General features: G+C 51.6%; 1 protein-coding gene across 1 annotated transcript in view; it reads left to right on the top strand.

The window, feature by feature from the left end:
- Positions 1-17445, top strand: part of ASB10 (ankyrin repeat and SOCS box containing 10) — a 28534-nt gene extending 11089 nt beyond the window's left edge. Inside the window, exons 4-8 of the mRNA XM_055803986.1 lie at positions 964-3771; positions 8388-8655; positions 9168-9672; positions 10990-11103; positions 11343-17445. Coding sequence (XP_055659961.1) covers positions 3465-3771; positions 8388-8655; positions 9168-9672; positions 10990-11103; positions 11343-11528 — 1380 coding nt within the window. The 5' untranslated portion in view covers positions 964-3464 and the 3' untranslated portion in view covers positions 11529-17445. The remainder of the gene's footprint in view (positions 1-963; positions 3772-8387; positions 8656-9167; positions 9673-10989; positions 11104-11342) is intronic.
- The last annotated feature ends 10159 nt before the right edge of the window (positions 17446-27604 follow it).

Below are 27604 nucleotides of genomic sequence, written 5' to 3'. Positions count from 1 at the left end.
GGAGGAGATCTCCCAGGGCAGCTGGTGCAAAGGCTAAAAGGCACACCCACTCAGCCCAAGGTCTCTGAAACTGCCTGAGTATGCAAGCTCTGCCAGCATTCTGGGTGTGATGTCGAGGGACCTGGCCTCAGCCTAGCAGTCAGGGTGTTCCTCTTAGATGCCTTTTCTGGGTGGTTGCAGGGTGCATGAATAGTACTGTGTATTTTATTTTCTGTGCCCAGATCTACAGAATCTGATAGATTCTGTGCCCAAGCCCATGGCTGGGGGAAGCATGATTGCATTGGTTTTGGTGGCAGGAGCAGTGGGAGGTGGAAAGATAGGTTGAGAGAAATTAAGAGTTCTCCTTAGAGATGAGGAAAAGGACAAACTAACAGAATCTAACTTCCTCTGTACTTCATGTTCCCCAAGTTGAGGCTGTTGCACTGAGCCTCTGTTCTGGTCAGACACAGATACCCTATTTGTCATGCTCTCTCCACCCTTCCTGCCATGGTGTCCTCCCATGGGTTCTCTGCTTTGTTCAGAGACCTGGTGGTGACTGATGCAAAAGCAAGTAGGATTTTCTTACCAGTAGCTTGGGTATCAGTGCCCTGGCCAAGGTGTCAGATAGCTACAGCCAAGGACACATCGTGCAAGCTGTGTGTGTTGGTGCTGACACTGTCACATGCTGCAGCTGGCTAAGGAGCATGCAGTGGAAGTCTGTGAGCTCCTGTAGCTGCTGAACAAGTGGGTCCCATCTACAGAGAGGGGAGGCTGGTGGAGGCTGCCGGCAATTTAACCTGTCCCTTCTGCCTTACCCTCCTTGACTGTTCCTTTCCAGTTGTTTTCAGCCTGCTTGTCTCACTTATGTTGTGCTTTGGACAAATGGCCAGCCCTTCCTCCTGCCCCAAACCGATTTCTATCTTCTGCGCTGCCACCCTCCTTTGCAGTGTTCTTTTACCCCCTGCATACTTGCTCTCTCTGCAGGACTGGCAAGACAGTCTTGAACTATTACAACTGGATAAAAGGTGGGTCCAGGCAGTGCAAGAGACAGTAGAAGTGAAGGAGGCACAAAGGAAACACAGAAAGAAAAGAAATAAGAAGGAACACCCACCACCACCACCCCCAAACCACTAAAGATAAGTTGTTTTGATGAGCTCTGTACATGCTGTTTTGGGACAGAACAGTTGTTTATCAGGTTTTGGCCACTGTGTGCAGGAGGAGGACAAACCACTGAGTGGGGAGAGGGTTTGGAAGCAGTGTGTGTACAGAATTAAAACAAGGCCACTGGACATGTGTGTACATATACATGTGTGATGGGGCTCTGTGGCATGGTGACCACTGTGAAGCTCACCACATGTGGATGAGGCTGGAAAGGTCTCTAGTTTGGATTGTGGCTGTGTCTGAAGGGAGAGTCAGAGCTTATATGGAAAGCCTTACAGTAGTGGCATCTACTGCCATTCTTAATGCCTATATCAGTCTGGGAGCTCTTGGACCTGTCAGCTCTTTGGTGTAGGAATCTGATAGGGAAGAGGAGCACAGGGAGGAACCTACGAGTGCCTCTTCTGCCTGACTCCTCAGCAGGTCCTGTAGCATGTGAGGGTGTGAGGCAGGCCCTGAGCCCCTTCAGAGGGTCAGCAGGTAATTCTGGCCAGTGTGGATCTGCCCTCCTCTCACACCTGTGCTTGGACACTCACTTCAATAAGCTTGAATGTGGATTCCAAAGTGGGGCTGGAGATACAGCCACTGCATCCCACAGGAGAACAAGTGTGCCTGTGACCCCAGTGCTATACCAGTGAGATGCTGCAGACTGCTCATGGGTGTAAAGTATCTGCAGTGGCAATGGGAAATGTGTCTGACAACTCTTGAAGGCAGCTGGCAGACCTGGAACTGGTTCATAAGCCGTTTCAGGCTTCCCAGTTCTTATGTAGGCCTTTTGTCTGTGCTGGAAACAGCCACCAAAAGGAACATGAGCAAAGCCCTTGTTCCTTGTCTGGTCAGCACCTGCAGCCACACCAGAAAGATCTCTGTCACAGCTTGGAACCAAGTTCACAGGGTAAGGACTAAATGGGTTCAGATTTAAAGAAAAAACAAACCTTTCCCCCTCCCCAAAGAAAAAAAACCAGCCAGCAACAACCGCCCCCAAAACCCAACCTCCAAAACAAAGAAAAAAAACCTCACCCAAACCCTCCAAAAACCTCTAGCCACATACTTACTTAATATTAAACAAGTGACACAACTTGCCTGTGGTGTGGTCCTGGAGGTAAGTCAGTTGGGCCAACATGATAGTTTCCAACAAAGCTGTGTCCAGTGAGGCAGCACGGTCCAGGAGAAAGTCAGGGGATCGGTGTAGCAGTTCAGGGTAGAGGCATGTGGTCTGGATGCATGGCCACCCTTGTTAGTCCTCAGGCACCCTTGGCAGGTCTCTGTGTCAGCTCAGCAATCCCAGACACCCTTAGCTATAGGGCTGGGTAGAGAATATGGGCTGAAATTCCACCAGCAGCTAATGAGTCCCTGTCGCCATTGTTGGCACTCATAGCCTGCCCAGCTGGAAGGTTCTCATGTTGGCAGGGACACAGCAAAATAAAAGGTTATTTGCAGGAAAGTAATTTGAGAGTAAACTAAATTTAACAGGTCCCAAACCTATGTCAGGCTACCACAACATCCTAGCTAATGGCATCTGCTCTGTGTCCTGCAGAATGAGCAGTGATAACAGGGGTGGGACAGGGTGCTTTCAGCATCTTTCACCCCTCCAAGTGTGACCTGCTATGCAATCCACCCCTCCAGTCATAGCTGGGCATACACCCCTCAGAAGCCCAAAGGCACTTGCCAGCCTCTGGAGGTTTGCATAGGAGACTGTCTTCCTTATTGCCAGGAAACCTGGTTCATGTCATACAAGCTGCTATTCCCAGGGCTTGCCTGCATGCCTTCCTTTCTTCCGCTCAGCTGTGCCTCAGCAGCCAGCCCTGCTGCCCTGGTGGAGATGCTGGGTTCCCAAGGTGGGGGGTGGGGCGGGAAGGGAGGTGGGTGCTTGTGAGAGGTTTTTGGGTCCCTGTGGAGAAGGCCTCTGTACTCAGTCCCTCATGACTTCTGACACCACTTTGCTGCAGGCCTTTCCCTAGAGGCCCCACTGTGCTTGCCCCCACCTTGCCCCGTTTCTTTCCAAATGGGAGTGCTGTGCAGAGCAGAGATCTTGCAGAGCAAACAAGTGAGCACATAGAGAGTTTCAAGGCTGCCTGCTACTTGTCTCCTGTGGTTAATCTGTACTGGTGATTGCATCCAGCAGCTGAAAGTAAGCTCGTGGTGGAGGGGAGCTGCCAAGCAGGGCTATTTATACTGGGTGAGTCAGGCTGTGCCTGAATCCAGCTGGACGCTGGGGAGCTGGGACCCAAGGGCAACCTGCAAAGGACATAGCTTTGGATGAGAGGTTTTTGCCTGCAGCAGCTTGTTTACTGTGTGGTTCAGATGTGTCCTTTTCATTCCCCGTGATGGACTGCACCTTCAGCTCTGCCACACAGTGCTTGCTGCAGCTGGATGAGGAGCAGCTGGATCAGTGCAAGTGCTTTCGGCATGTAAGGCCCTGTTACTACCACCATGAGCACAGCCTGAGCCTAGTTGGCCAGAGATGCCGGAACAGTCGCTTGGAGCCACTGGAGTGCCGGGACCTGCTGGTCCAGAATGCGCTCTTCACTGGGGACCTGGAGATGGTGCAGAAGTACTTCACCAAGAGCGCAGCTGTCAATCTCATTATTGAGACCAAGGGTGATGAGCTACGTTGGACTAGCAGGAAACTTGGTGGGTGTGCAGGGCTGGGACATGATGGGGATAGAAAGTGCCGGGATGGAGACCAGAAAAAGAGCACAGACGCCCAAGAAGAGTGTTGAGAGGAACCCCCAGTCGGGGGGACAGACAGTGGAAGAGGGATTTGGGAAGAAAGGCTTTTGGGTGAGGAAGGAGGATTCCAGGGCTGTAGAACAAATGGTAGCAAGCTTGATGAAGGTGGGCAGAAGCAGATCTACTGGGAAATGGTGAGAACAGGGCCCTTGGAAGGGCTGCTGGAGAGAAGCATCAGGACTGTCCTGTTAAGAGATTGCTGGGATAGATGTAAAGTATGTGCGAGGTGGAGAGGGTGCTTGGGTGAGAAGGCATCAGGTGGTATAAGGATGCTTTTCCTGCCTTATATCTTAAGTTGGATCTGTTAATTGGAAACTAGAGGCAGCAAGGTGCTTTGGGAACACTGGAGAGGTCTTAGCAGTGCCCTTCAGGCAGACCTTGGCCCATATTCTGAGCAAGAGGCATGGCTGTGTTTGCTTGGGGACCAAGCCACGATGGCTCCATGTCTACCTGCTGCTGTGATGAAATCCAGGCATGAAGCAGAGCCATCGATCCGTGCTGCTAATGCTGACTTTAAGAAGCTGCAGGGGAGGGCTGATGTGGAAGGGTTAACAGTCATCAGCTGGAGGGGAGCTTTGCTCCAGAACAAAAGAATTTGGTATTTTGCTTACTTTCACATGCAGGGTTTGCACCCTGCAAGCTGTTCTGTTCTGTGAGATGGGTTGGGCCAGGGGAGCAGAAATCTCGTCTACCAGAGAGGTGGTGGAAGCAAGCTTGTCCTAAGTGACAGGAGGCAGAAGCTGGTCATCCTTGGTGTTTCCTCCCATCTGTACCTTGCTCAGATACACCTTGTGGCTTCTGCACTCTGGTCCCTTTTGCTTACCTTCTCATTGATGTCATCTATCAGCTTTTCAGCAAGCGGCACAGCTGATGCATTAAAGGGGGAGATGTACTTAGCAATCTGGAAGCGTGCTTGTCCTTGCCTCTGTCTGAGAGTAGCGTGGTGCAGGCAGACTCACAGAATTTAAGGCGGGGAGTGTCAGGTGTGTGGGGGCCATAATTGCACCACTCTTTTCCACAGAAGACTGGTGGTGAAAATCCCCCTGTGCCAGAATGGAAGAGCTGTTGATGCAAGCCGCTTTCCCAGAAGGTGCCACGGCACAGAGCTATGGAGCACACTGATAAAGCTTGACTGTGACAGAGCGTTTTGTGGGGGTCCACACTAGCAAGGAGGCAAACAGATAGGGTGGGCTTGCAGGCGCAAATGCTGTTACTTGTGGGTGGTGAAGATTATTTACCAAGTTCCAAGATGTACAACCCAGGTTTTGAGTTGTTACAGTCTACTTGGGACTAAAAATACAAAAGGTATTACCCTTTGTGTAACTGAGACCATTTGCCAGTAAAATATTGATTGCATGGTTTAACTCCTGTCTTGTGCTGGGCTGCCAGATGCTTGAACAGCAAGTCAGTCTGCTTGTAAAGATTTGTCCCCCAAAGAAAACAGAACAGCTGGTGTAAAACAACTTTACGCAGAAATTGCTCTTGTCACCCAAGTTTCAAGGTATGAAAAACCCAATTGAACAAGATCATTCATCAAACACAAACCAAAAATGTGCTGCCAGGTTTATCAGGTAAGGGTACAGAACAAAACCCAAAGCAAACCTTCATGCTGCCTAAGGCTTTGGTTATGTATCTCACTGGTCTGTAGGGACAGTTTCTTGAAACTTACCCAGCCAGTGACCTTCAAAGCGGATTCTAGTGACCTGGTCTTTCCCAAGTCATCCCTATTGATATTTTAAGAAGCCCAGAGGAATGTAAATTGTATGGTGTTACTGACACTAACTCACACAGCATTTCGCCTCCCTGGCGATGTTGTTGTGATTAGGGAACCTCAGGCTCTCATGGGATACCTGCTTTTATCTTTGAGGGAATAGAGGATCCCATCAGGTGAGAAAGTCTTCCAGGTGCTTCCCTCTTTTTACCCTTTCACACACTACATTTTAGCTAGACAAAGTGGTGAGGTCTGCACAGATAAAGCATGCTGGAGGCTGTCAGTATAGAACTTGGTCATTTATTTTCATTACTGAGAAGGGTAAAGTTCCCTATCTTACACTCTTCTCTGGTCCCCCAGGTAATTGTTGCTTGTGGTCCATTGGGGTCAATTCACTTGTTTTTAGCTGCATAATCTGAATAGTTCTGTGACAAAAAATTAAACTAAACACTAGTAGTCCTCCATGCAGTTTGATGTGTTCTTTAGAACATACAGTCTGAACAAAATGCACACCATGCTGATGAAGTGTGAGAAACGTGTGCTGTTCTGTAACCAAAGTACAGGCAGGGTGTGTTTATACAACTAAGTGGGGAGAGGGGAAAATGCCATCTCCGGTGAAAGGACAGCAGTGGGGAACCCCAAGTAGGGAGACTGTCAGAGGATGGGAAAGGGAGTATTAAACCATGCAGGAGCTCTCTGCCAGGCTGAATTTCAAGGAGGAGCAGAGGAAGGGGTCTAAAGGATAATTACCTTCTACATTTTTACTTCACTTGTAATGCACCATTTCCCATCCTTGTACCTATTTCTACCTGTCCTTTGGCTTTGAGCTTTGATTAAAAAGAGCTGTCCAGTGGCTTGTTTAAGAACCTGCCTAAGTGTCAAGGGGGTGCAGTGCTGGAGACATGCAAGGAGCCAAGGGCTGGACCAAAGTGTGCTGCTGTGATCTGGGCAGCAGCTGGGTGACAGCAGGGTAGCTGGGCATGAGACTGCTTCTCTCTCTCTTGTCTTAGCGATGTCCTGGGTTCATTTCTACCCTTCAGGCTGCCCTGCTGAGGTGCTTTCCCTTCACAGCCAGTGACTGCTGCCTGAGAGGAGTGTCCTTACTGGCCTCTTGATCCAACATTTGGTCACAAGGTTTCCCAGAATAGAAAAGCCGAGACCTGAGCTGTACCCAGCCTGGGCCAAACAGCGACACGGCATGTTCTCCCTCCCTGTGGAGCATGCTGGAGCAGGCAGGCAGCCCACAGAGGGAGTGTGGGGCGCTGGTGGGGCTGGACCCATTGGATCAGAGCCTGGCCAGCGAGGCAGCAGCAGGTCCTGCTCTGGCTTCTGTGCAGGGTCTGGGTGCTGCGTCATGGGTAGCATCACAGGTAGAGGAGATAAGAGTCAGGAGCCCATTTGCACACGGAAGGTGGATGGCCCTCCCCAGGCTTACTGGCAGGCCCTGCTGACAGGGGACCGGGGGGTTGTGGCAGAGATCCTCAGTGACCCTCAGAATAACCTGAGTCCCAACACTGTGTTTGACACCAGCGACCTGGAAGAGTGGAAAAACTACCGCTTCAACCTCCGCCGGCTGAGTATGCAGGGAGGCAGTGGGCAGGTGGCGTGGCCCAGCTGAAGAGGGGCTCAGAGCCTTTTGCTTATGCTGCGTGGCATTGCTGCTGCTGGGATTGTGTCATGGGTGCTATTTGGGTTACAGAGGAGCGGGGATGGGGGTGAGAGCACCGGGGTGTGGGTAGGCTCTTCTGTGCTGCTTGCGGGAGGGTATGTGTGGGAGCGTGAGAGGTGTCCAGGGCACCTGCCCCTTCTAGAGGGGTTGTGCAAGTGCTTGGGAACTGCTTGAGTTCTCCCACTGGGCAAGGGAGATGCAAGCCCTCGGCTGTACTCCTTCTGTGACTGGCCCTGTAGCCTGGCTCTGTGTGCCTTTTCTGTCTGCAGCCTGTTCTGAGCTGCTGGTTCTCCCTGTGGCCTGTGCTGGGCAAGGAATTGTCACAGCCCTGTCTCAGGTCCTTGAGATGATCTAGTTTGAAACTAGCCCTGGGAAATAAAGTTGATCATGTGCTGCTTCTGCGAGAAAGAGGTGAGAGGGATGTAATGTCGAACATGTCATGCAGTCTGGGATGTAGTCCTCTAGTCCAGCCTGGGTAGGCAGCAACAAGTGTGATTTAAGGAGCCCTTTTCCTGTAACAGCTGCAGGGTGTTTGCCTGCAGACCACACCAGTTCAGCAATGCTTCCAGCAAGGTCAGCATCTTTGACATTTGGCAGGTTTCAGCCCCTTGCTCTCTCCTAGGCCCTAGATGTCCCTCTCTGCTGAAGCTTGTTTGTCTGCACCATGGTCAGGGCTTGTCTGAGTCCCTTGTACGTGGCAGCCTGCTTCAGCCCCTCTTTTTTTTTTACTGCCTGGTTCCTTGTATTTGTGGTGCTTCATGCATGGTGCTCTTGCCAGCCACCTTGCTGCTTTCAGCCCTGCCTGTGCCCCAGCCCCTTCATCCGCTGCACTCCTGTCAACAGAAACCCTGTGCTGCCTGACTGAGCTGCACTGTCTGGGAGCAGCCCCTGCCCAGGGCTCCTGCTCCTTAGAGCTTCCGTCATCACGGCTGTGCAGAGTCATCCCCAGATCTTTGCTTTGAGATGGTCCAAAGGCAGCGACGTGGCAGAGAAGGAATTGGCAGTCCCTTGAGGGGGTACCCGAGTCTCTCAGGGTGGGGGTGTACCACAGGTACCCTGGGGGAAAGGGCAGCTCTGGGCCCAGTGTTTTTGTGCAGTGTGGCTGGACATGGCTCCCTGACCTCTCTTTCCCTGTAGGACTGTGGTCTCTGAGCTATGAGCAGGAGCTCACCACGCCACTGCACATCACAGCCAGCCGGGGCTACACAGACTGCCTGCGGCTCCTGCTGCTCAGGGGGGCAGCTGTCAACTTCGCACCAGGGGGTAAGACTGCCCTGCACGAGGCTTGTGCAGCAGCCAGCGTGGACTGTGTGCGCCTGCTGCTCAGCTTTGGTGCTGACCCCGAGGCCGTCTCTGAGGATGGCTACAAGCCTCTGCACCTCTGCAAGAGCCCAGACTCCATCGAGTGAGTTTTCCCCAGGGGCACAGTGGGCCTCCCCATCCCCAAGCCTCACCCTGTGTAGAAGGGTCCCTACTCATCCCTGCAGCTGGGCTGGTGGCTGCAGCAATGGCTGCTGATTGGGGTGGCCTTGCTGCCTGTTCCTGCACGAGGGTCACCTCTGAAATCCCACAGACAACTGCAAGCTCTAGTCCTCAGCTGATGCAGCTGAGCTTAGTGCTGCCATCTCGCTGCCTGCTTGTGCAGACAGGCCTCCATGGGGGTATGGGGGCAGGCTTTGGGTGTGATGACACTTTATTAAAGATGTGTGGAGAGTTAGCTAGAATTAGGATGATGGTATCTCTGCTCACCAGTCATCCTGGCTTATAACCACTGCTCCAGGGCACAAGAGGATTTTTGGCAGTGATTTTTTGGACTCAGGAAAAGTGAAAACTGTGGGATGGTACAGGCATGGGGGTGGGAAGTAGTATGGGAGCTGGAGAGGAGAGCCTGTCACTGAGTTATCTTGGCCTACATAGGTGTGTCCAGCAGCTGCTGCAGCATGGCGCCAGCGTCAACAGTCGGACAGAGGAGGAGGATGACACAGTGCTGCATGTAGCAGCACGGTATGGCCTAACAGACCACGTCCAGCTGCTTCTGCGCCACGGGGCTGAGCTGGAGGCAGAGAATGAGGAGGGGCAGACACCACTGAACTCTGCCTGTGCTCAGCCCCATCAGCCTCAGGACATGGACCGCTACTACCAGGTCTGCCAGCTGCTGGTGGAGAGTGGTGCTAACATCAATGCTGCAGACAGGGACCGTCAGCACCCACTTCACCTGGCCTGCAAGAATGCCAATTCTCAAATAGCAGAGTTACTGCTGTCCCGGGGTGCAAACGTCAATGTCATGAACTACAGCGGCAACACAGCACTGCACAATATCCTGCAAGCAACTGCCTACAAGCTGGAGCACCAGCCAGAGCTTGTGGTGCGAGCCCTGCTCAACCACGGTGCCATCCGCATCTGGCCTGGCTCCCTCCTCAAGGTGCGGTGCTCACAGCTATGCATGGTGGGAAGGGAAGGCTGTCAACATCAGGGCCCCAGTGATGTTTCTGTCACAGCAGGGCTTGTTCTGTGCCAGCCAGCTTGCTGTCCTGCCTGTCTCTTCCCAGTGGCTGGGGGAAGGGGAACTGGTGTTACTGGTAAGGGATTCCCTGAGGTTTTTTCCTGGGGTATGTTCTCCTGTAGAACTCTCCTGCTTCTGCCTGCTAAGCTGTGTGGACAATACTTACCCAGTTTCCCTAATCACTTGCCCTGGAAAGTGTTGGCCCTTTTCCTGTCAGGGGATGTGTTTCCTCTTTGGGGTATACCCTCCAGCTCATACTGTCTCTGCAAGGCACCAGCACACAAAGGGTTAATTTCCTGTCTTAATTCCTGAGCAGTGCAATAATTACCCAGCCTGGAGATCAGCAGATTGCTCTCCCCTTTGGGAAAATACAGGAAAATCAACAATTAACACTAATTAATCTCCTATTAACGCCAGATAATGAGGATCACTCCTACAGCCGGGATAGACTCTGACAGCTACTGCTGGCCTGGGCCGTAGGGAGTGGGAGCCAAGAGCCGGGGCGGGATCTGCCTCTGCGCAGCTATGCATGGGTGGGGTGTGCTCCGAAGGCCACACTGGTGGTGTAGGATACACAGCACCAGCTTGGATGTGGTACACACTGGAGATGTGTTGCACAAAATATGCGCGATGTCTTCCTGGGGCTCTGTGTAGCAGCTGGCGTGGGCACAGTACCTCTTCAGCCACCCATTGCACACAGCACAGATACAGGGTCAGTGCAGTCCCCTGCCAAACAGGCTCAACACATCCCCGAGACCCCTGTGCAGCCCTTGGCAGAGATGCAGTATGCCTTAGCCTTGCTGCATGCAAAATGGGTGTTAGTCCTTGCCCCAGAACAACTCGCGCTCTAACTAGGGAAATGTGAGGAAAGGAGCCTGGCGTAAAGCAGGAGTGTTGGTTGCTTATAAGCTACTTGCAGCCATGAGGCAGCTGAAGGAGATCTGCATCCCAGCCACTTAAGTTAGTCCTACATCTGAGAAGAGGCTGTGGGGGCCCAGTGGTGCTGAATGTGAGTGCACTGTGTGTGTTGGGTGGTGGCTCAGCTGCCCCCCTTGCAGGAGTGGTGCTCTGGCATTTCCCACCATCAGTGGTTTTGATCTTCTGGCGCAGCGTGAGGGAAGGACATTCGTCCCCTGGATTTACCGCAGCTGGTTCTGAGCAGCTTTTTTGGAGGCATAGTGGGACTTGCAGGACCTTGCCCAAAGGTGGTGTTCATCTGCTTTCTCCCTGGTGCAGGTGCTGCGGTACTGCCATACCTGCCCACGTGTCATCGAAGCCCTGATGAACAGCTATGATCATGTGCATATCTCCGAGGACTGGGTGGAAGCTGTTCCAGCGGAGGTCGTACAGGTTAGGGAATGCATTCTGTTGGCTGGAGGGCATGCAGCTGGGCTGCCGCAGCAGTGTGCCAGAGGGGGCTTGGGGCAGGACAGGGGCTGAGTGGAGATTTGCAGGGTGGTGCTGTGTGGGGGATAGGGATAGGGAGGACACACTGTGGTGGCTCAGGTAAAGGGATGTCTGGTTCTCCCTCTGCTCCCAGGGTGATATTTTCAGTTTTATCTGCCTCTGGTCCTCTCCTCTCTCTGCAGAAATACCCATGTTTCTACCAGTCACTTTTCTCCCTGGAACGGAGACCTCGCTCCTTGCAGCACCTGGCTCGCTGCACACTCAGGACCTTCCTGGAGGGCCGGTTGCTTCTTGTCCTGTCTCAGCTGCACCTGCCAAGTGCCCTGCACCGTTTCCTGCTGCTCAGCTTCGAGGATGTTCTCTACTAAGGGCTGTGGTTCCAATCCTACTGCACCTTTCTCTGCATATGTTCCATCCCTGCAGGTGCCGTCCGTGCCTTCCCAGCTAACCCCTTCCCCTCGCATACCTCCTGCCAGGCCACTTCAGCCCCCTGTGCCAAACCTGTTGCTGTGTCCCTGCCCCAGCCAGCCTTGTGCTTTGCCTCACACACCTATTTTGGAGCATCCTGTTTACCCATACTAATCAGGACAGACTCCATACTCACTAAGAAAAGCAAGATAGGGGGATTAGGCCATTTTGTGGGACAAGGAGCAAATACGCTGCATTGATCAGTTTCAGTTGTAGGGTATCGGTCTCCCTATCCCAAGTCTACAAACTCTAACCTGAACTAGGCAGCTCCAGTGCCCCGGGCATTTGTTGGGATCCTCTCTGTAGTCAAGTTGTTTACAGTTTGTGCCCAAAGGTGTTTGGAATAAACTCTAGCTCTTCTCTATACGTACCAGAGTACTTCTGCCTTGCCTTGAAGATTGTCCTGACAGAGCTCGTCCATGTGACATGCCATGCATGGTGACGTGCACTCTCGGACCTGTGCATCCATCTGCTTCTCAGAAGACATAGGGGAATGTGCAATGGGTGTGGGCTCAGGCCTCCTAAACAAACAGTCCTCATGCAGGTACAGTGTCTGGGACTGCCTGGTTTTGTGCTTGGGGCAGGACAGCAGTGCTTGTGCCTGCACTGACTGTGATGTGGGGCCAGGGGGAAGCGTGCCCTGAGGATGCTGGTCCCCTGATTGCAGAGCAGCCAGCACCTACCAGAGCAGAGTGCAGGCCTACATGCTTCTGCCTGGGCTGCGCTGCACTCTAGACAAGGTAAAGGGTAACTTAATGACAGAGTTGTAAAGAAATCAAAGCACTGACCATCATTTAAAGGTTTCCTGTAAGCTAGCTCCATTCCCGCTTCTCAAGGAGCACCTAAACAACTGCTGGCTGGCGGAAGTTTGTGGGGCAGTGCTGCAGGTTGCTCCTCTTGGTGCACTGATGTTTCAAGGCCTCTGTTAATGTCCATGTCAGCGCCAGGATGCTGGAACACACAGATCTGAAGTCTAAGCAGTTTGACAAACCCAATGCTTCTGTCTTTTTCTGCCTCTGTTGGGATGCAGGGCATAAGTCTGCTCCCCTAGTTATCACTACCTTAATTATCGCCACCTTACACAAGTGGTCCATGCTGCTCTGAGGTGGCAAGCTTGAAATAACTATTTGAGGTTCAGTGTGCTGTTCCTAATGTGCTTGCAGCAGTGATGCACCACAGCATGAATGCTAATGGGATACAATAGGAGTGTGTTTACACATTACAAGCTTACAAAAGGTGTCAGGAAGCCAGTTGTGGCAGCCTGAATGGGTAGGTGCTACTATGACAGTATAAAGATGGTATATCTCAAAGAAGTTTAACAATGTGCTTTTTGACATCCATGGGCAGAGAGGTGAGGTGTGGGCTTGAGGGTGATGTACCAAGACTATCTGCAAAACAGGGATGAAGGGAGCTGGAGAGTCAAAGCTTTTAAAATACCTGGATAATGGCCTGCAGTCCTACCATGGATCAGTAGCACGTTTCCCTTGAAGCGGTGCAGGAACCCAGCCTGAAGTCACCACCTTCCTGCTGGCTGAGCTCATGTGTCTGTTCAGGGTGATCTGTTTGTGGGATCAGGTCCTAGAGTCATATTCCTGAATTCTAATCACCCCTTCAGAGTGTTCATTTTTAGCCAGATCATGTCTATGACTGGAGGAGAAGCAGAAGAAGGAATGTCTGTCCCTTTTGGTGGCAGCATAGCCTGGGATGTGGTGGATTTAGCAGGCCTGGGTTAATGGTTGGACTTGATGATCTTAAAGGTCTTTTACAACCTAAATGATTCCGTGGTTCTACGATACCTTTGGTATTAAGGCAGTCTGCACAGCAGTACATGTGGGGCTGGCTTTCTGGTCCTTCTTCTTTCCAGCATTGTCCATATACCTGCAATAACTTATGTTCAGTAATGTGCACTCAGCCACTAAGATAGTGTCACTTTAAGGAGAGGGAAGGATTGAATTTAATGGTTTGCTTTATTTTGTAATTGTTTCTTGCAACTGTTGGACTCAAAGCCATGCCTCAGGTGTTGCTGATCACTTTTGCTAGTTCTGAAGTCTGCTCTGCACTTGGGTGCTGAGGGCAGCTCAGGCTGACGGAGGTTCCTGCAAGCACAGGCACACGCAGTGCCACCACACACGTGGGCAGGCCAGCTCCTGGCATGGCCAGTTACTGTTTGGACAAAGGTGCCATGGCACAGGCAGGCACCTGTTGTAACGAAGGACCCATGCTGGGGCTGTGGGTGAATTTCCAGGGTTCCTTTCAGAGCTACGTTGGGATTCCAGTGTAAGTAGAAGGTGACCGAGAGGGGCAAACCATCCCTGGGCACGGATCTTCATAAGCTAGATCTTATCTGTGTTCCCATTGAAATTAAAAGGGCATGATTTCATTGCGTGTAAGGATACCACTGAGTAACCATTTTCAAGGAATGTGAGGCTAGTAGGAAAAGGGGAGTATCTTTTACACATTGATTTAATTGGGGGTGGGGGTGGGGGGAAACAACACGAAAAGAAAACAAAATAGATCCAAAAAACCCACCAGAAAAGCTTTTGGGCACTCAAGGCTTTTTTCAGAACTGAAACAATCAGAAAAGTTCAAGCTAAGTGCAGGCTGAGAACAAATGCGCTGAGTTTCACTCAGTTATGCTAATCGATTAACAATTGATTTTTAAAAACATTTACAAGGACGGAATTAAAAAGGTTTGATGTTTCAGAGCATGTTTTGGCAATATAACAAGCTGTGCAACTTTTTCTTAGGTTTCTAAAGGAGAAATTTGTAATGCAGCATTGAATGTACTTGCTGGGACAGGAGTTATGCCAGGGAAATGTAGCTGTCCTGAGTGTGAGGGCTATGGTCACAACTGAGGACAGAAAGCATGGGAATTATTAGCACAGAGGCATGTGGTTCTGATGCATTTTTACCAACTGCCATAAGCAAAGGCAGCTGCTGATTCCTACTCTGTCCCATGTTAACTCGGGGCCACATGCTGTTGTTCCTGCTTCAGCATCCACCTGGGTTTTTTGGCAGGGCAGTCAGCAAGAGACACCCTCATGACTGGCTGAAGTAATGTGAGGCCACTGCCACATTCTCAGCGTGGCTGTCCAAGCGATGTGCTCAGGGGAAAAAAAACACCTCATCCCATTTCTAGACAGACATTTCCATCCTAGCTGCAGCCTCTGGGTCTTACTCTGACCCTCTCTGTGCAGGCAAAGCATTGCCTATCCCACACATTCCCTTCCTTTAACTGAAAGATCAGCTACATCAGCATCTCCCTGCAGGCTTCCCAGCCTCGAATATGTGCTTGATTCTTACTTCATCTTTTCTGTTCCTCAGTAAAAATCATTACGTGCCATAAAAGGTGGGCTAGTAAACCACAACGGTACATCTAGAAGGGTACAAGGACAAAGCAGCTATGGAAAAGCTCTTACCTAGGATGTCCATCCCCACCCCTGAGCTCTGTAAATTATATTTCAGGTACTTTTGAGTCAAAAGGGCACCTTTAGCAGTTCTAGAGTGGTTTATTTTTTTTTCTTCCTCCATAAATTTGACCAGTCACTTTTGTGGACCCATGTATGTTTGAGCATCCTGGTATCCTTGTGGCAGTGGTAACTTATTTGTCTTTAGACTGTCACCTTCTTGTTTCGTTTGATGCCCCTTAATTCTTGTGTTCTAAGAATACATAGGCAATCTAGTCTGTTCCTCTTCATTGTGTTGTTCAAAACAACAATCCCTGTAATTTCTTTCCTTACTCAGGCTGGGTTTCTGTTCAGCTCTGTCATTCCCTGCCTGGAAACTGTCACCCAACCCTTAACCACAAGCACAGACTTTCCCTGTCCCTTTACTGATCCTAATGCATCGCTTTGAGATGAAGGGAGCACAGCTGTGCACAGCATTCAAAATGTGGTTGCACTATGACGGTGTAAGAGTTATTCTTAGCCGTGTGAGTATGAGAGCTACACAAATGCCTCAGGAACCTTAGATTCATATTTGACATTACTTGATAATTTACATTGTCCAGGAGGAGGACAGCCTTGGCAGTGATGCCCTCCCATTCAGCATGGTTTGTGTTCAGATAGCATATGTCACAACCTCTAAATGTTTTTCAGATTCATATTGCTATCCAGGATGCTGTCCCTGTTTTAAAACGAAGCCCACATTCTTCTTTCCTATATGTTGCACCTTATACTTAGATGTGCCAAACGGGTTTTTCGTGAACCTGGTCTTTCAAGCAATCCAGATCAAGTTGTCTTCAGCAAGTGCCATGTGTTACTTCTACCATCCCAACAATTCATTTTTCACCACCCCAATCATTTCACAAGCAATTGTTTTTATTTTCTCCCTGATTGCTAATAACTTCTAGCATTGAGATGTGAATAGAATACAACTAGAAATACATCTGTCAAATGGCTATATAGAATAAGTCTTCCCAGCTATCCAGTTCTTTCAAATCTGTTAATACTGATCACACTGACTGTAGCACACAGCTGATTTTTCATATTGGAATGTCATGCAGAACTGTGTCAAATGACTTACAGGAGTCTAAGCATGCCATATATATCCAGTTAGCTCTATCAAACTGGTAGGCTTACAAAAAAAATAGATAAAATTATTTGAAAGTACCTCTTTCAAATGACATTAATTTGAATAACATTAATTTGAGTTCTAGTGTTTACTAATTTACCCAGGACATCCTTTGACTGCTTGTCTGTGATTGCTTGGGATGTGTGTTGAACTAACTGCTCAGTAGTTTCTTGGAGATCCATGTGAACACATTTAGATACTGACAAGACGTTGGATTCCACACCCCTGACACCCCCACCCCACCCCCATCCCACCCCCAGTTACCTTAAGTTGCCCAGTGTGCCATGATTTGTTATTAAAAAAAAAAATCAGTGGTTCGGTGAACTCATTAGCCAATTAAATACTCTTGGATGTAAGTTACCCTCTTACAGATTATAAAAATTATTACTTAAACAGTGTCTCTTCAGCATCTTCCTTCATTACTGATGGAAAATAAAGTGTTTCATTACCACTATGAAATATTAATATTATCCATTGTTGTTTCAAATACAGATCAGAAATATTTATTGACTTCTTGGTTTTCATTATGTGGAACGTATGTTTACACAGAGAAACCTGGGGCAGGAGCCCAGTGACTGTAGTTCTTTGGATTCTCTGCTGTTGGCGCATCCTGCTCTGGGGTCAGAATTTCCAAAAATGCTGAGAAATTGGATAGGGTTCAGGGAAGAGCCATGAGTGAGTTACAGATTGCCAGTGATCCCTGGCACGGGAGCCTTGCAGCGGGGTGGTTGGATGTGCCATTGCTGATCCTTGGAGTCCTGCATGCAGTTGCAGGCGCCTGTCCTTGGGTCCTGGGCTCCCAGGCAGGAAGGCTGCCAGTGCCCTTTCACGAAGCACGGCGGGTGCGCAGGCTGAGCGCCAGCTCCGTCGCCACACTGCACCTGTGGCTGGCCCATGGTGGCGCCTTGCCGAGCTGCTGTGGGGGCAGGCTGCAGAGTTTGGTTGGCGTTGCCAGTTCCGAGTGGCACTTGGCGGTGAAACTAGATCCAGTGGCTGGAAATTGAAGCTGAGCAAACACATATTAGAAATGAGACATTTTTAATAGCAAGGGTAATTAATCTACTAGTTAATTGCATCTTAGAATAGCTTATCAGGGTGGATGTAGATTTCTCATCTCTGGCTTCTTAAAAAATCACCAGAAGACCTGCCCTAGCCCAGGCCAGACCCCATCCTGCGTGGTGCTTAGCCCATGTCCCGAAGAGATCAGACTGCTTAATTACAGATCTATGATGTGCAGTCTTGTCACTCATGCACGCTGGTCTGCCACTGGCCTCTGCCACCGCTGGGATCGTGTTCAGCCCTAGGGCAATGGAACAGTTTCATGTTTCCCTGCACAGTGCTGCTCCCCTCACTGGTACTGCACAGATGCCTCTGTCTCCCCCTTCACTCCCCTCACTTTGTGACTACTGCTTTGTACCGGTGCCGTCAGCGTCCTCGCTCTGAAGTCGCTGCCTGTGCTGGTTTCTGAAAAAGACGTTCTGAAATAAATGGTGATGCTACTTTACATTTTTATTTCAATATTTGGTCTTTTTCAGTTTCTCTCATGAGCTTTGGCTTTAAGACGTCATCCATTTGGAAGCCTTGAGCACATTTCACCCTGTGGGGCTGGGTGGTGCTGGTTCTTTGCCAAAGGACCTCGGGGCTGGATGAGGCACACAAAGGCAAACTCCCTTCCCTCAGCAGGCTGCCAGCACACAAGGGCCTTGTGGGGCTGCCCCATGACACTTGGAGTCATCCCTCCTGAGGGGGCACCTCAAGGATCTCTGACTCGTAGCTATAGGAGCCCCAGTGTGTGCCCCAAGCTGCAGCCCCCCGCAGCAATGCAGCCTCTCTTTGAGCAGGCCCATGCAGAGCTCCACAGGACTTGCGCCAGCGGCTGCTTTGGCCCTACGGCAGCTCTGCCAGTGCTGAGCGGAGTGCTTCTGGTACCTCACTGTTAGGAGCACGATTCCAACGCTGCCTGCACTTCTGTTTCCATCCAGACGCTCTGCAGCAGGTGCTGATGCTCCTAAGGGACCATGCTCTGCCGGTGAGACCCAGGGGGCACACCGCCTTTGTACACAGGTGCTCCCTGGGGCCTGCTAGCCCCTGCTCCATTCCTCCAGCTCATCACCAGATGTCAGTAATGCTGCTCACATCCCTGCCATCCCACACACCTCCAGCTTCTAGCTGCAAGGCTGTCCCTCAGGCTTCTGGGCCACAGGGGCTTGGGCCAAACGCAGGCACATGTTTGATAGTAGCCCATGACTTCTTAAATTCAGTGCCATGCCCAGCCAGCTTTACTTCAATTGCTGGAAAATACTACAGCAAGCAACTAAACAATCTGTAAGTGCCTGGACACATGCAAAGTTGGTCAGACCGGTCCTACTTCCTTCCATACCGAGACAGAAGGAGCAGATGTATGTGTCATAAGTGTCTTAATTTCATACTGTTTCACATAAAAGTCTGAGAATGAAGTTAAGAAAAGACAATATGGAGTGAACTACTATTATGTGGGAGCATAACTGTCAGAAAACCCTGTTCAGAGCCAGTTAGCAGCAGCCAAACTGCAGCGATACACAGAGGGTGTTGCCTGGAGGTCTGTCCTGCAGTTGGCACTCTTCTACAGTTGTTAGACTTGCATGAAAGAATAGACATTAGGCTTATTTAATCTGCAGAAGACACTGTGCTGGTTGGGGTTGCGGCCCCAGCTGCAGCAAAGGCAAGCAGCGTGAACACCGAGTTCTCCCCCAGCACCAGGGCGGTCCAGTAGCAAAAGCCTTACACGGCCTGACTGGCCAGAGGTGGTGCATGCCCAGGTGTGCAGGAGCAAACGCGCTACACATGGCCTTGAGCAGCCACATGCTGCACAGAACAGGCACAGCTGTCATGGCACACACAGACCAGAGGCCAGTCTGTAAAGAAGTGCCACGCTGGTCTTCTCTTCCAGAGGTGTGGTGACGACAGTGAGTGGGTGGGCTGCGGTGGAGGCAGAGGACATCAAGAATCGTAAGAAGGCAAGGAAATGACCAACAAAAAACACCTCAAGGTCTTGGAGCTGTCTATGCCGAAGAAGAGAAATCTGAGTGGTAGATTTAGATTAGCTATTAGGAAGAAATCCTTCCCTGTGAGGGCAGCGATGCGCTGGCACAGGCTGCCCAGAGCAGCTGTGGGTGCCCCAGCCCTGGCAGTGCCCAAGGCCAGGCTGGACGGGGCTGGGAGCCACCGGGGCTGGGGGAAGGGGGCCCTGCGCGTGGCAGGGCTGGGACTGGGGGGTCGTTAAGGTCCCTTCCAACACAAACCTTTCTGTGATTCTATGAATCTATGAAAATATAACAATATCTGAACATGGAAAAATTACCTGAGCATCTGTCCTATGAGGAAAGGCTGAGAGAGCAGCCTGAAGAAAAGAAGGCTTGGGGGATCCCATCTGTGTGGATAAATACCTGAAGAGAGGGCGCAACAAAGGTGGAGCCAGGCTGTTTTCAGTGGAGCCCAGCAACAGGACCAGAGGTAATGGGTGTGAACTGACACACAGAAGGCTCTGCCTGAATGTCCAGAAACACTTCGCTGTGAGGGAGACTGAGCACTGGCACAGGTTGCCCAGAGACTTTGTTGAATCTCCCTCCATGTGGACTTGCAACTGGCTGTAGGTGGCCCTGCTTGAGCAGAGGGTTGGACAAGGTGCCATCCAGAGGTCACTTTGAGCCTCCACCAGTCTGTCTGTGATGCTGTGATGCTGTGATTGAATGAAGAGAGCCCTCTTCTTCATAACACAGGACTAGCAGGACTGTTCTTACACACTGAGTCCACACTAACAGTGGTGGTGCAGAAATTAGGGCCACCACATCTTGTGATAAACCAGTACCGTACCCTCAGCTGAAGACAGGCATATCAGCATTATTCATGTACCAGCTGGTATTGTGGGTTGTGTTGTATAATCCATTTTACTCTGAATCCTGCATCCTGCACTCTGAGAACATCACCTTTTCTTATAGGCTTTTTGCTTCCATCAGACAGCCATGAAGCATATGTTCTTATAGTGACCTGCAGATGACGGATGTCATCTGAATGAAGGGATCCAGAGTGCCACACTCATGTAACTGCTGGGGCAGAGTGGTGCACTTGGAGAAATCTTCTTCTAGGTGAAAAGTGCAAGAGGTATCAGGCCTGGCTCCTGGGAGAGACCATCTGCTCACAGGCCAGATACACCTATGCTGGCTGAAGGCAATGTGCACAACCCCAGTGCTTAGGCATGCTCTCCTCTGGCATTGCTCCCTTGCAAAGACTTCTTGGTAACCTCCAAAGGGTGTGTTATGCAGTGATACCTCTTCTCCCTCGCCCCTTCCTTGCAGCCAGAGCCTCACAACATGCCAGGTATAAACTGGGTCCCATCTTGTCTGCTGAGGACCCTGCCCTGAGCAGTTGCCTTTTTGTGAAGCTGATGACTTTCTGGTGATGGTTTCCCTCTAGGGATCTCACACTTGCCTGGCTTTCTTTCTCTCTTTCTGTCCTTCTCGTTCTCCCTTCTCCCCTTTCTCTCTCTTTCTGTCTGATACCAGTTAAGCTTCCTGAACAGTTTCCAGTCAACATGGGGAACAGCCATGCTGCAATTGAGAAGCTAGATGGATTGAACGTGTTGGTGCTCCTAGGAGACCTCATCCAGGTAGGAACTGAAGAGAGCTTTGCAACCCAAGCATGGGCATTGCTTTGGGAATGTTGCCAAGAAGGTCTTGCTCTGGTGTACAAACACAAGCCAAAAGCAACCAAGAACTTTCAACAGCACCCGGTGCCAGAATGGAAATGAGACAGTACCACAATACTGCCAGTATAAGCCAGCACTGTGCCTTAGGAGCCCAGTAAATTACCTGAAGTGTTTGGCTAATAGAACTCTCCCAGAGCAGGATCCAAACCCAGGAGTGAAGGGGGTAGCAGCTCTTCTAAACAGAACAATCCTCAAAGAGATGTGTGAAAGGCTCCTACCTTGTTGTCCAGAAGTAAAGAAACGAAAATGAGAGACACTTGCCAGGTGCAGACGTGTCAGTAACAGTGCCATCTTCCAAGCTGAACTCTCATCTGCACTCTGAGTGGGTTGAAAGGCTCAACCCAGCTTCCAGCTGAAGTGGTGCCTGCGACTGGCCCCATCAGGCTGGTCCCTCTGTGCTTACTCTGTACGTTGCTGCTCCTCAAGCAGGCTGGAGCAGGGTAAGTGCAACACGTTACCTGGGATGTGTAATCACTTCAATCACTGCCAGCAGCTTACCTGCAGATCCCACAGCCTTGGTCATTTGCCTGCAACCCCAGGCTCGTGGCTCTGTGGCTGCTGAGCAGCCTGTTCCTGCAGGGCTCGGGGGGCCTGACAATGGGGCTGGGGTAGCAGCGACATTTGCTGCTGGGGCCATGTCTACTACCAGGTTTAGGTGGTGAATGAAGCTCCCAGCTCCCAGCATTGTGTCTTTGCCCCTGTCCTAGGGCAACCAGGTAGCAGACAACCACACTGCCCACACATCTGCACCGATTCATCCTGGGTCCTGCCTTACACTGAACTGCTCATGAACTTGCATGGCAAAGGCCAGCATGGGTGGCTTTCTCTGGGCTCAATAAGCTCTGGTCTGCTGAGGATGACTCTGAGCTTGTGCTGAAAGGCAGCCAGGGAGGCAAGGTGGCATGCAAAGGGTCTCAGAAAGCGGTCACAGGCGGTTAAGCTCTGTCGTGTCAGTGCTGTTGCTGATAAGACATAAGACCATTTAAAGTGCTCTGTGCAATAAATCTGTCTGCTCAAGGTGTGGGTGCAGGAGTCAGGAGAGATGCCAGGAAAGGCTGAGCTCCTCCAGGTGCGGATGTGCTCAACTCTGTGACCAGGCCTGGGCTGCAGCATGCTTTTGCTTGACAGACCTGCTAACTGGGGAGAGTGAGCATGCTTCACATGGTGCTGCCTGCGGATTTTGCCTCTCCTGTGGGGCCTGGGGCTAAAGGCAAGGGGAGATGGTGCAGAGGTGCCTGCCTCAGCTGCTGTCATCCTGGCTGCTGAAAGAGCTGGTTGGGGTCTTAGATGGCTTGTGTGCCCTTAGTGAACCCAACAGCCTTCAGTCACCAGCTCTCAGAAAGTGTTCCTTTGCTAACACCAAGCAGGAGCTGTGCTCCTGTGCTATGTGTGTGCCCATGGGTGACTGGGAGCTGAGCTACTGCAGGTCCTGCCAGGAGGCTTTTGCAGCTGGGAAGAAAGCCTTCGCTTGCTGGTCTGGGAAAATGAGCGGTTTTCAGGTCAGGAGGACCCAGCTTGGGGGCTGCTTCTTAGGCACTCCACTGAACCACAGAGGTGGCCTGAGACAAGTCCCTGGCAGCAGCCTTTTCCTGTTCTAACATCTTGTCAGTAGCAAAACTATGCACCTGGGAATGCTCTTTCTACTGTTAATGAGGATCCTGGATTCTTACTGCTCCAGCTATGGCTCTGCCAGGGTTAGTTCTAAAATATGTTCCCCAGGCATGAGAAGGTGTCTCCTCAGCTGCTGCAGACAAGTTTTGCTGCAGGAATCTGGACAGAATCACATGGAACAACTTGACAGCAGGGTGAAAGCCTGTGAGACTGTATTTGCAGGGGCCAGCTGGAGCCGCCTGCATGGTCCTTAGAACTAGGTTGCCTGCTGGGGCAGGACCTGCCCAGTAGCTATTACCCACCAGATGAGTGTGCCTCCTGAGCCTGATGACTCGAGTCAGGTTTGTTTCATTTGGACCACTTCATGGGTATGGTACAACAGTAGAGTCTGTGCCTGATGGGAGCCGAGCTTCTGTCAACACAACACAGCCGTAACCAGACCATTCTCTAGACTCCAAACTTTGAGTAAATAATTTTGCAACATTACCCTTGCTTTTAATATGTTTAGTGGCTATATTGCAGGAATGCCTAGAGGCCATGAGAAGATTTAGTCCTGGTGTGCTAGGTTCTGTGTAGAGATCGTAAGTGGAGCAGGTAGAGGCATAAAGTTAAGGTTGCATATTAGTTTCCATTGGAAAGACCTGCTTTCATTTGCTATTCAGTTATTAAACTTTAACTGTTGCAGTTGTGGTTTGCCATGCTGTGTGCCTGTCTCAGACTGAACTTTCCCTGTTACAGCTACAGCAAAAATTAATTGGCCTCTATTCAGCCAACAGCCTGTGTACCAGGAATATGTTCTAGACTCCCCATCTTGGAGAGGAGCTTCCAGTGCGGGAAGGAGAGGTGACCTGGATGTTGCTGCTTCTGCACGGTAGCATGAGATCAACTTCCCTTAAACTACCAGCCTCTGAGGATTCCATTTTGCATGCCCCAAGCAAGGACACTTTTAGAGGCTGATAGTTTTCTCCCAGGAAGCCTCTGCCTATGCTGAGCAGTTTGAAGTTACGCCAGATCCTCTGGGCTGACCAGACAGGTCATGTAGCATCTTCAACATGGACACCGTGTCCAAAGTGTCAAATGTTGAGCAGGACACTTTCCAGCCCTGCCTACTGACTCCAGAAATGCAGGCAAACTGACTTTTCCATGCTCACATGCCTGCAACAAGGAACAGAGAAGCAGAGGAGGAAGAAGCTTCAGCAGTTCTAATGCAGAAAACAGACAAGAAGAAGGGTGGGAAGCAAAGGCAGACCGAGGAAGGAGGGCCAACTCAGGCAGTGACATAATGGAGGAGATGGGACAGGTTGGTCTGTAATTGCTTAGAGGTGCTGCTTGCAGAGGCTGGACTTGAATTCAGTACTCGGGGCCCAGCCTGGTGAGACTCAGGACCAAGTGCTGAGGCTGATAAACATGGAGCTATGACCCAGCAATCCCAAAACAGGAGGGAGAAAGCAGGTCTTCTCCTGAAACTTCTTTTTTAGCTCAGTGTCTGATAATGTATCCAGCAAGGCCCTGAGAGGTCTCTGTGGACAGCTGAGAGTGCAGTGAGACCAGGGGCTTTACAAATTGCACATGCAATTAATGTTTCCATGTACCTTGTGCGTTGGATAGGGTATCTTCAAGCACGTGAAGGTGACATAACCAGCTACTTGTGAGTGGGGGATGGAGCCCGATAAAATGGAATAGAGTGGCTCCCCACAGAGAAGGTGTGTGGGGAGGGAGAAACGCCCAGGGAGCGCACTGAACAGCGGAGGTCTGAGCCTCAAGTGGAAGCCATGGAAACTGCGTTTCCACTAGACAGTGAGAAGCTGCGGAAGATAAGATAGAGGATGCAGAAAGTGGGAAAGCCCCTGGAGGTCTAAGAGGTGGTTAGGGTTACCATGTGCAACCTGGGCCCTCACGCTTCCAATTTAGCTCACGCTGACAGGATGGAGGGTGTGGGAGCTTTCAATCTGCATCTTGTTCAATTTACATACTAGAGTACAATATTTGCTTTATTTAACTTGAAACCCTCCCCCCCTGTGCTCCCCCCCCCCCCCCCCAAGTCCTTCAACCTTTTCTTCTCTGGGTCTTTGCTTTACAATTTGGCAAATTAATTTCTACCTTTACTGCAGAGTCTCATGGGACACAGTAAACTGGAGTGGAGTAAGTTGTCGGGGCCCTGAGTACATTCGCCTGCTGTTGGGGGTTTGGCTGTCCGGGGTCAGGGACAGCTTGGATGCAGCAGCTGTCTGTCCTTGGGGAACCTCAGCGGGAGCCTGCCCCACTTTGGCTGAGGAGCTGCTTTTAAGGTCAGGCTCTCACCTGACTTGACTGACCTGACTAGTCTCTGCCTGGCCTAATCTGGGCCTCGTACCTCCGTGATGCTGACAGTGGTCCTGACCCACTGATCTGAGTTTCTGGCTTGGCCTTGGGCCTGCCTCACCACTTGGAGACTGGAACTTGCTGGGTGATCACTGGACAACTGGTGACCCTGGTTACTGTCACCAGATCTGCTCTGCTCACCTTCCTTGAGTCCTGTGGCACTGCAGCCTTGTCAATGAAGCCACTGTCCTGCCCGCCCTGCTGCAAACTTCTGCTTCCCAGATTCCCTTCCCTGTCGGAGCAGCCTGCCCTGGCTGCTCCTGGTGCTGAACTGAGATTCAGTGTTTGAAGAGAGACAGGGGCTGCAGGTAATCCCAGTGTATGATTAAGTAAGCAGAACCTCAATGTTGGAGACCTATGTAGGGACTTGCAAGCTGCAAGCTATTGATTTGCAGAGGTCAGTATGGGAGTTTGTGTAATTGGCTTCAGGAAGGCCCTGCTGCTTTGGGCGCAGGCAGTCATCCTTCCTTGGGGGAGCTGCAGTTCATTCCCCAGCCTGCTCAGTTTCAGCAAGATCACTGAAGAAAGCAGTTTCCCCAAAATACCTTGCTAACTTACATGAGGGTGTGCAGCGTGGGTTGAAGGTTACATATAAAAGGTTCATTGAACAAGGAATTAAATTTCAGGTGCTCAGGAGTTAGGAAGTTGCATAGCCTTGATTTGGACCCCTTTGAGTACAGGTCTCGAGACCAGCAAACTTACACATGGCTACGCTTTCATTTCCTCCATGGTCTAATGTACTTTGATAGCAGTGGAAGGAACCCAAGCTGCATGCATGAAGATGACTCCAACCTGAAGGATCCTTTCCCACAGAGATATTTGGTGGATGAGATAGGAGAGACCGGCCAAGGGCAAACAGGACATGGATGCTGACCTGCAGACCTTGAGTGTGTCACAACTGATTCCTAAGGTGGGATTAATCCAAATGCTTGTCACTGCCAGCTTCCTTCCCAGCCTGAAATCTGGGCCCTCACCCTACACTAGGAGCCAAATGGCCTGTGCCCTGCAAACACACACCCCTCTTCCTTGGTGATCCCAGGGCCATCAGCTTGTGAGAGGTGCCCTCATCAGTGGCCAGAGGGATCCCTCTTGCTGAGCCTTACTTTCAGATTGAGTATTTGAGTCTGGATGATTATTTTAACATTGACTTCTCCATACCTCCATTTCCCCAGCTGAGGGCACAGCAGCTCTCGCCGCAGAGGGGTATTTTCTTGAAACTGCAAGGATGTGCTATAGAGAATGGTATAAAAACCATGAAAGAAAGAGGAGGCTCTGTGCAGGCCCCTGGTACAGATGTTGTCGTAATGGGACCCTGGGGGTTCAGACTGGGCCTGTTTAGAAGGAAGGCTGGGCACCACACTGCTGGCCTGGTGGACCCATTTGGCCTCACTCACATGCTCCAGAGAGGATTCAAGTGCTCCATAGCTGGACTGTCCCATCCCACACAAAACACATAATTCAAGGCTGCAGCAAAGTGGTGCCACAGACGTCCCTGGGGACAGAGTAGAAGGTGGTGGTGGAGGAATCCATGTACTCGCATAGATACAGATGCCACCAGGGAGCCTGGGTAGCTAAGCAGCCAGAGGTACTGCATCCCTGCTCAAAGGGTGAGCGCAGGCAGGAACACGCAGGGATGCTGAGGAGTACCCCTAGGTGAGAGCTGGCCCATAGCTGCGCCACTGAAAAACGCAGCTGACGTGAGTTTAGACATGACTTCAGCTCTGGTATTTCTTGGCTTCTGAGTACTTTACATAGTAGTCCTGATACTGGTGCTCTTCTGAAGCAGGGCTTCCATTTGCCAGATGTTCAGCATATTACAGGCCTGTTGAGAAACTCCTTGCAGACAAGGGCACCACCTAAGTGCTGAGCTGGGGGGAAACAATACCCCATTCTAGCGCGGGGGCCCCCCATAGAGGGCCAGGCCACCCTCCCCAGGACATACAGCAGAGCATGGCAGAGCTGCGGAGCTCTTGCCGCAGCCTGGGAGCTTTCAGCTTGCACTGGTCTCCCTTGCGCTACAGCCTGAGCGCTGCGCAGGGGGCCCGACTACAGCCGGGCCGGGGTATCGCCCGGCCCCCGGCCGGGTGCGCGGCGGAAGGGGCAGAACCCCACGACTTCGGGCGGCGGCGGCGCGGGCAGCGCGGCAGAGCTCGGCCGCGGGACGCTCCGGTGGCGGAGGAGCCCGGGCAGGCGCTCCCCGGTGCCCGGGCTGCGGGGGGCTCCGCACCGCCCGCCTGGCCCTGTCCCGACGGAGCTGAGCACCGGGAGCCCCCCCCCCCTCCCTCCCTCCCTCCCTCCCTCCCCCCCCGCCGTGCACGAGGGCCGCGGGGGAGCAGCGGTGGGGGCCGGGGGAGCCTCATTCCCCGCTCAGCTTCAGCCCCCCACCCCCTTCCCACACTGGCCCGAGCGCGTCTCCCGGCGGCCATGTGGCCTCTCCCGGCCCCGCGGCGCCCGCGCCCGCCGCTCTCACGGAGACTCCACTTCGGCCCCGCCGCCTGGTCTCCGGGGCACGGACTCCGCGGACGGGGAGGGGGCCAGCCGGACCCAGCCCGACGGCCCACGCCAGCAGCTCTCCGGCACGGCGCGGTAAACCCGGAGCGGCGCGGCCGCGCCCGGCTGCAGGGCCCAGCCGGTTCCCGGTGAGGGCCGGTCCGTCGGGGCGCTCGGGCCCGGCCGGCGCGGGCGTCC

This window comes from Falco peregrinus, chromosome 5 (genome assembly GCF_023634155.1).
Source record: "Falco peregrinus isolate bFalPer1 chromosome 5, bFalPer1.pri, whole genome shotgun sequence".
Lineage (NCBI taxonomy): Eukaryota > Metazoa > Chordata > Aves > Falconiformes > Falconidae > Falco > Falco peregrinus.
Note: the sequence above shows the minus strand (reverse complement) of the source record. Positions and strands in the feature narration are given on the sequence as shown.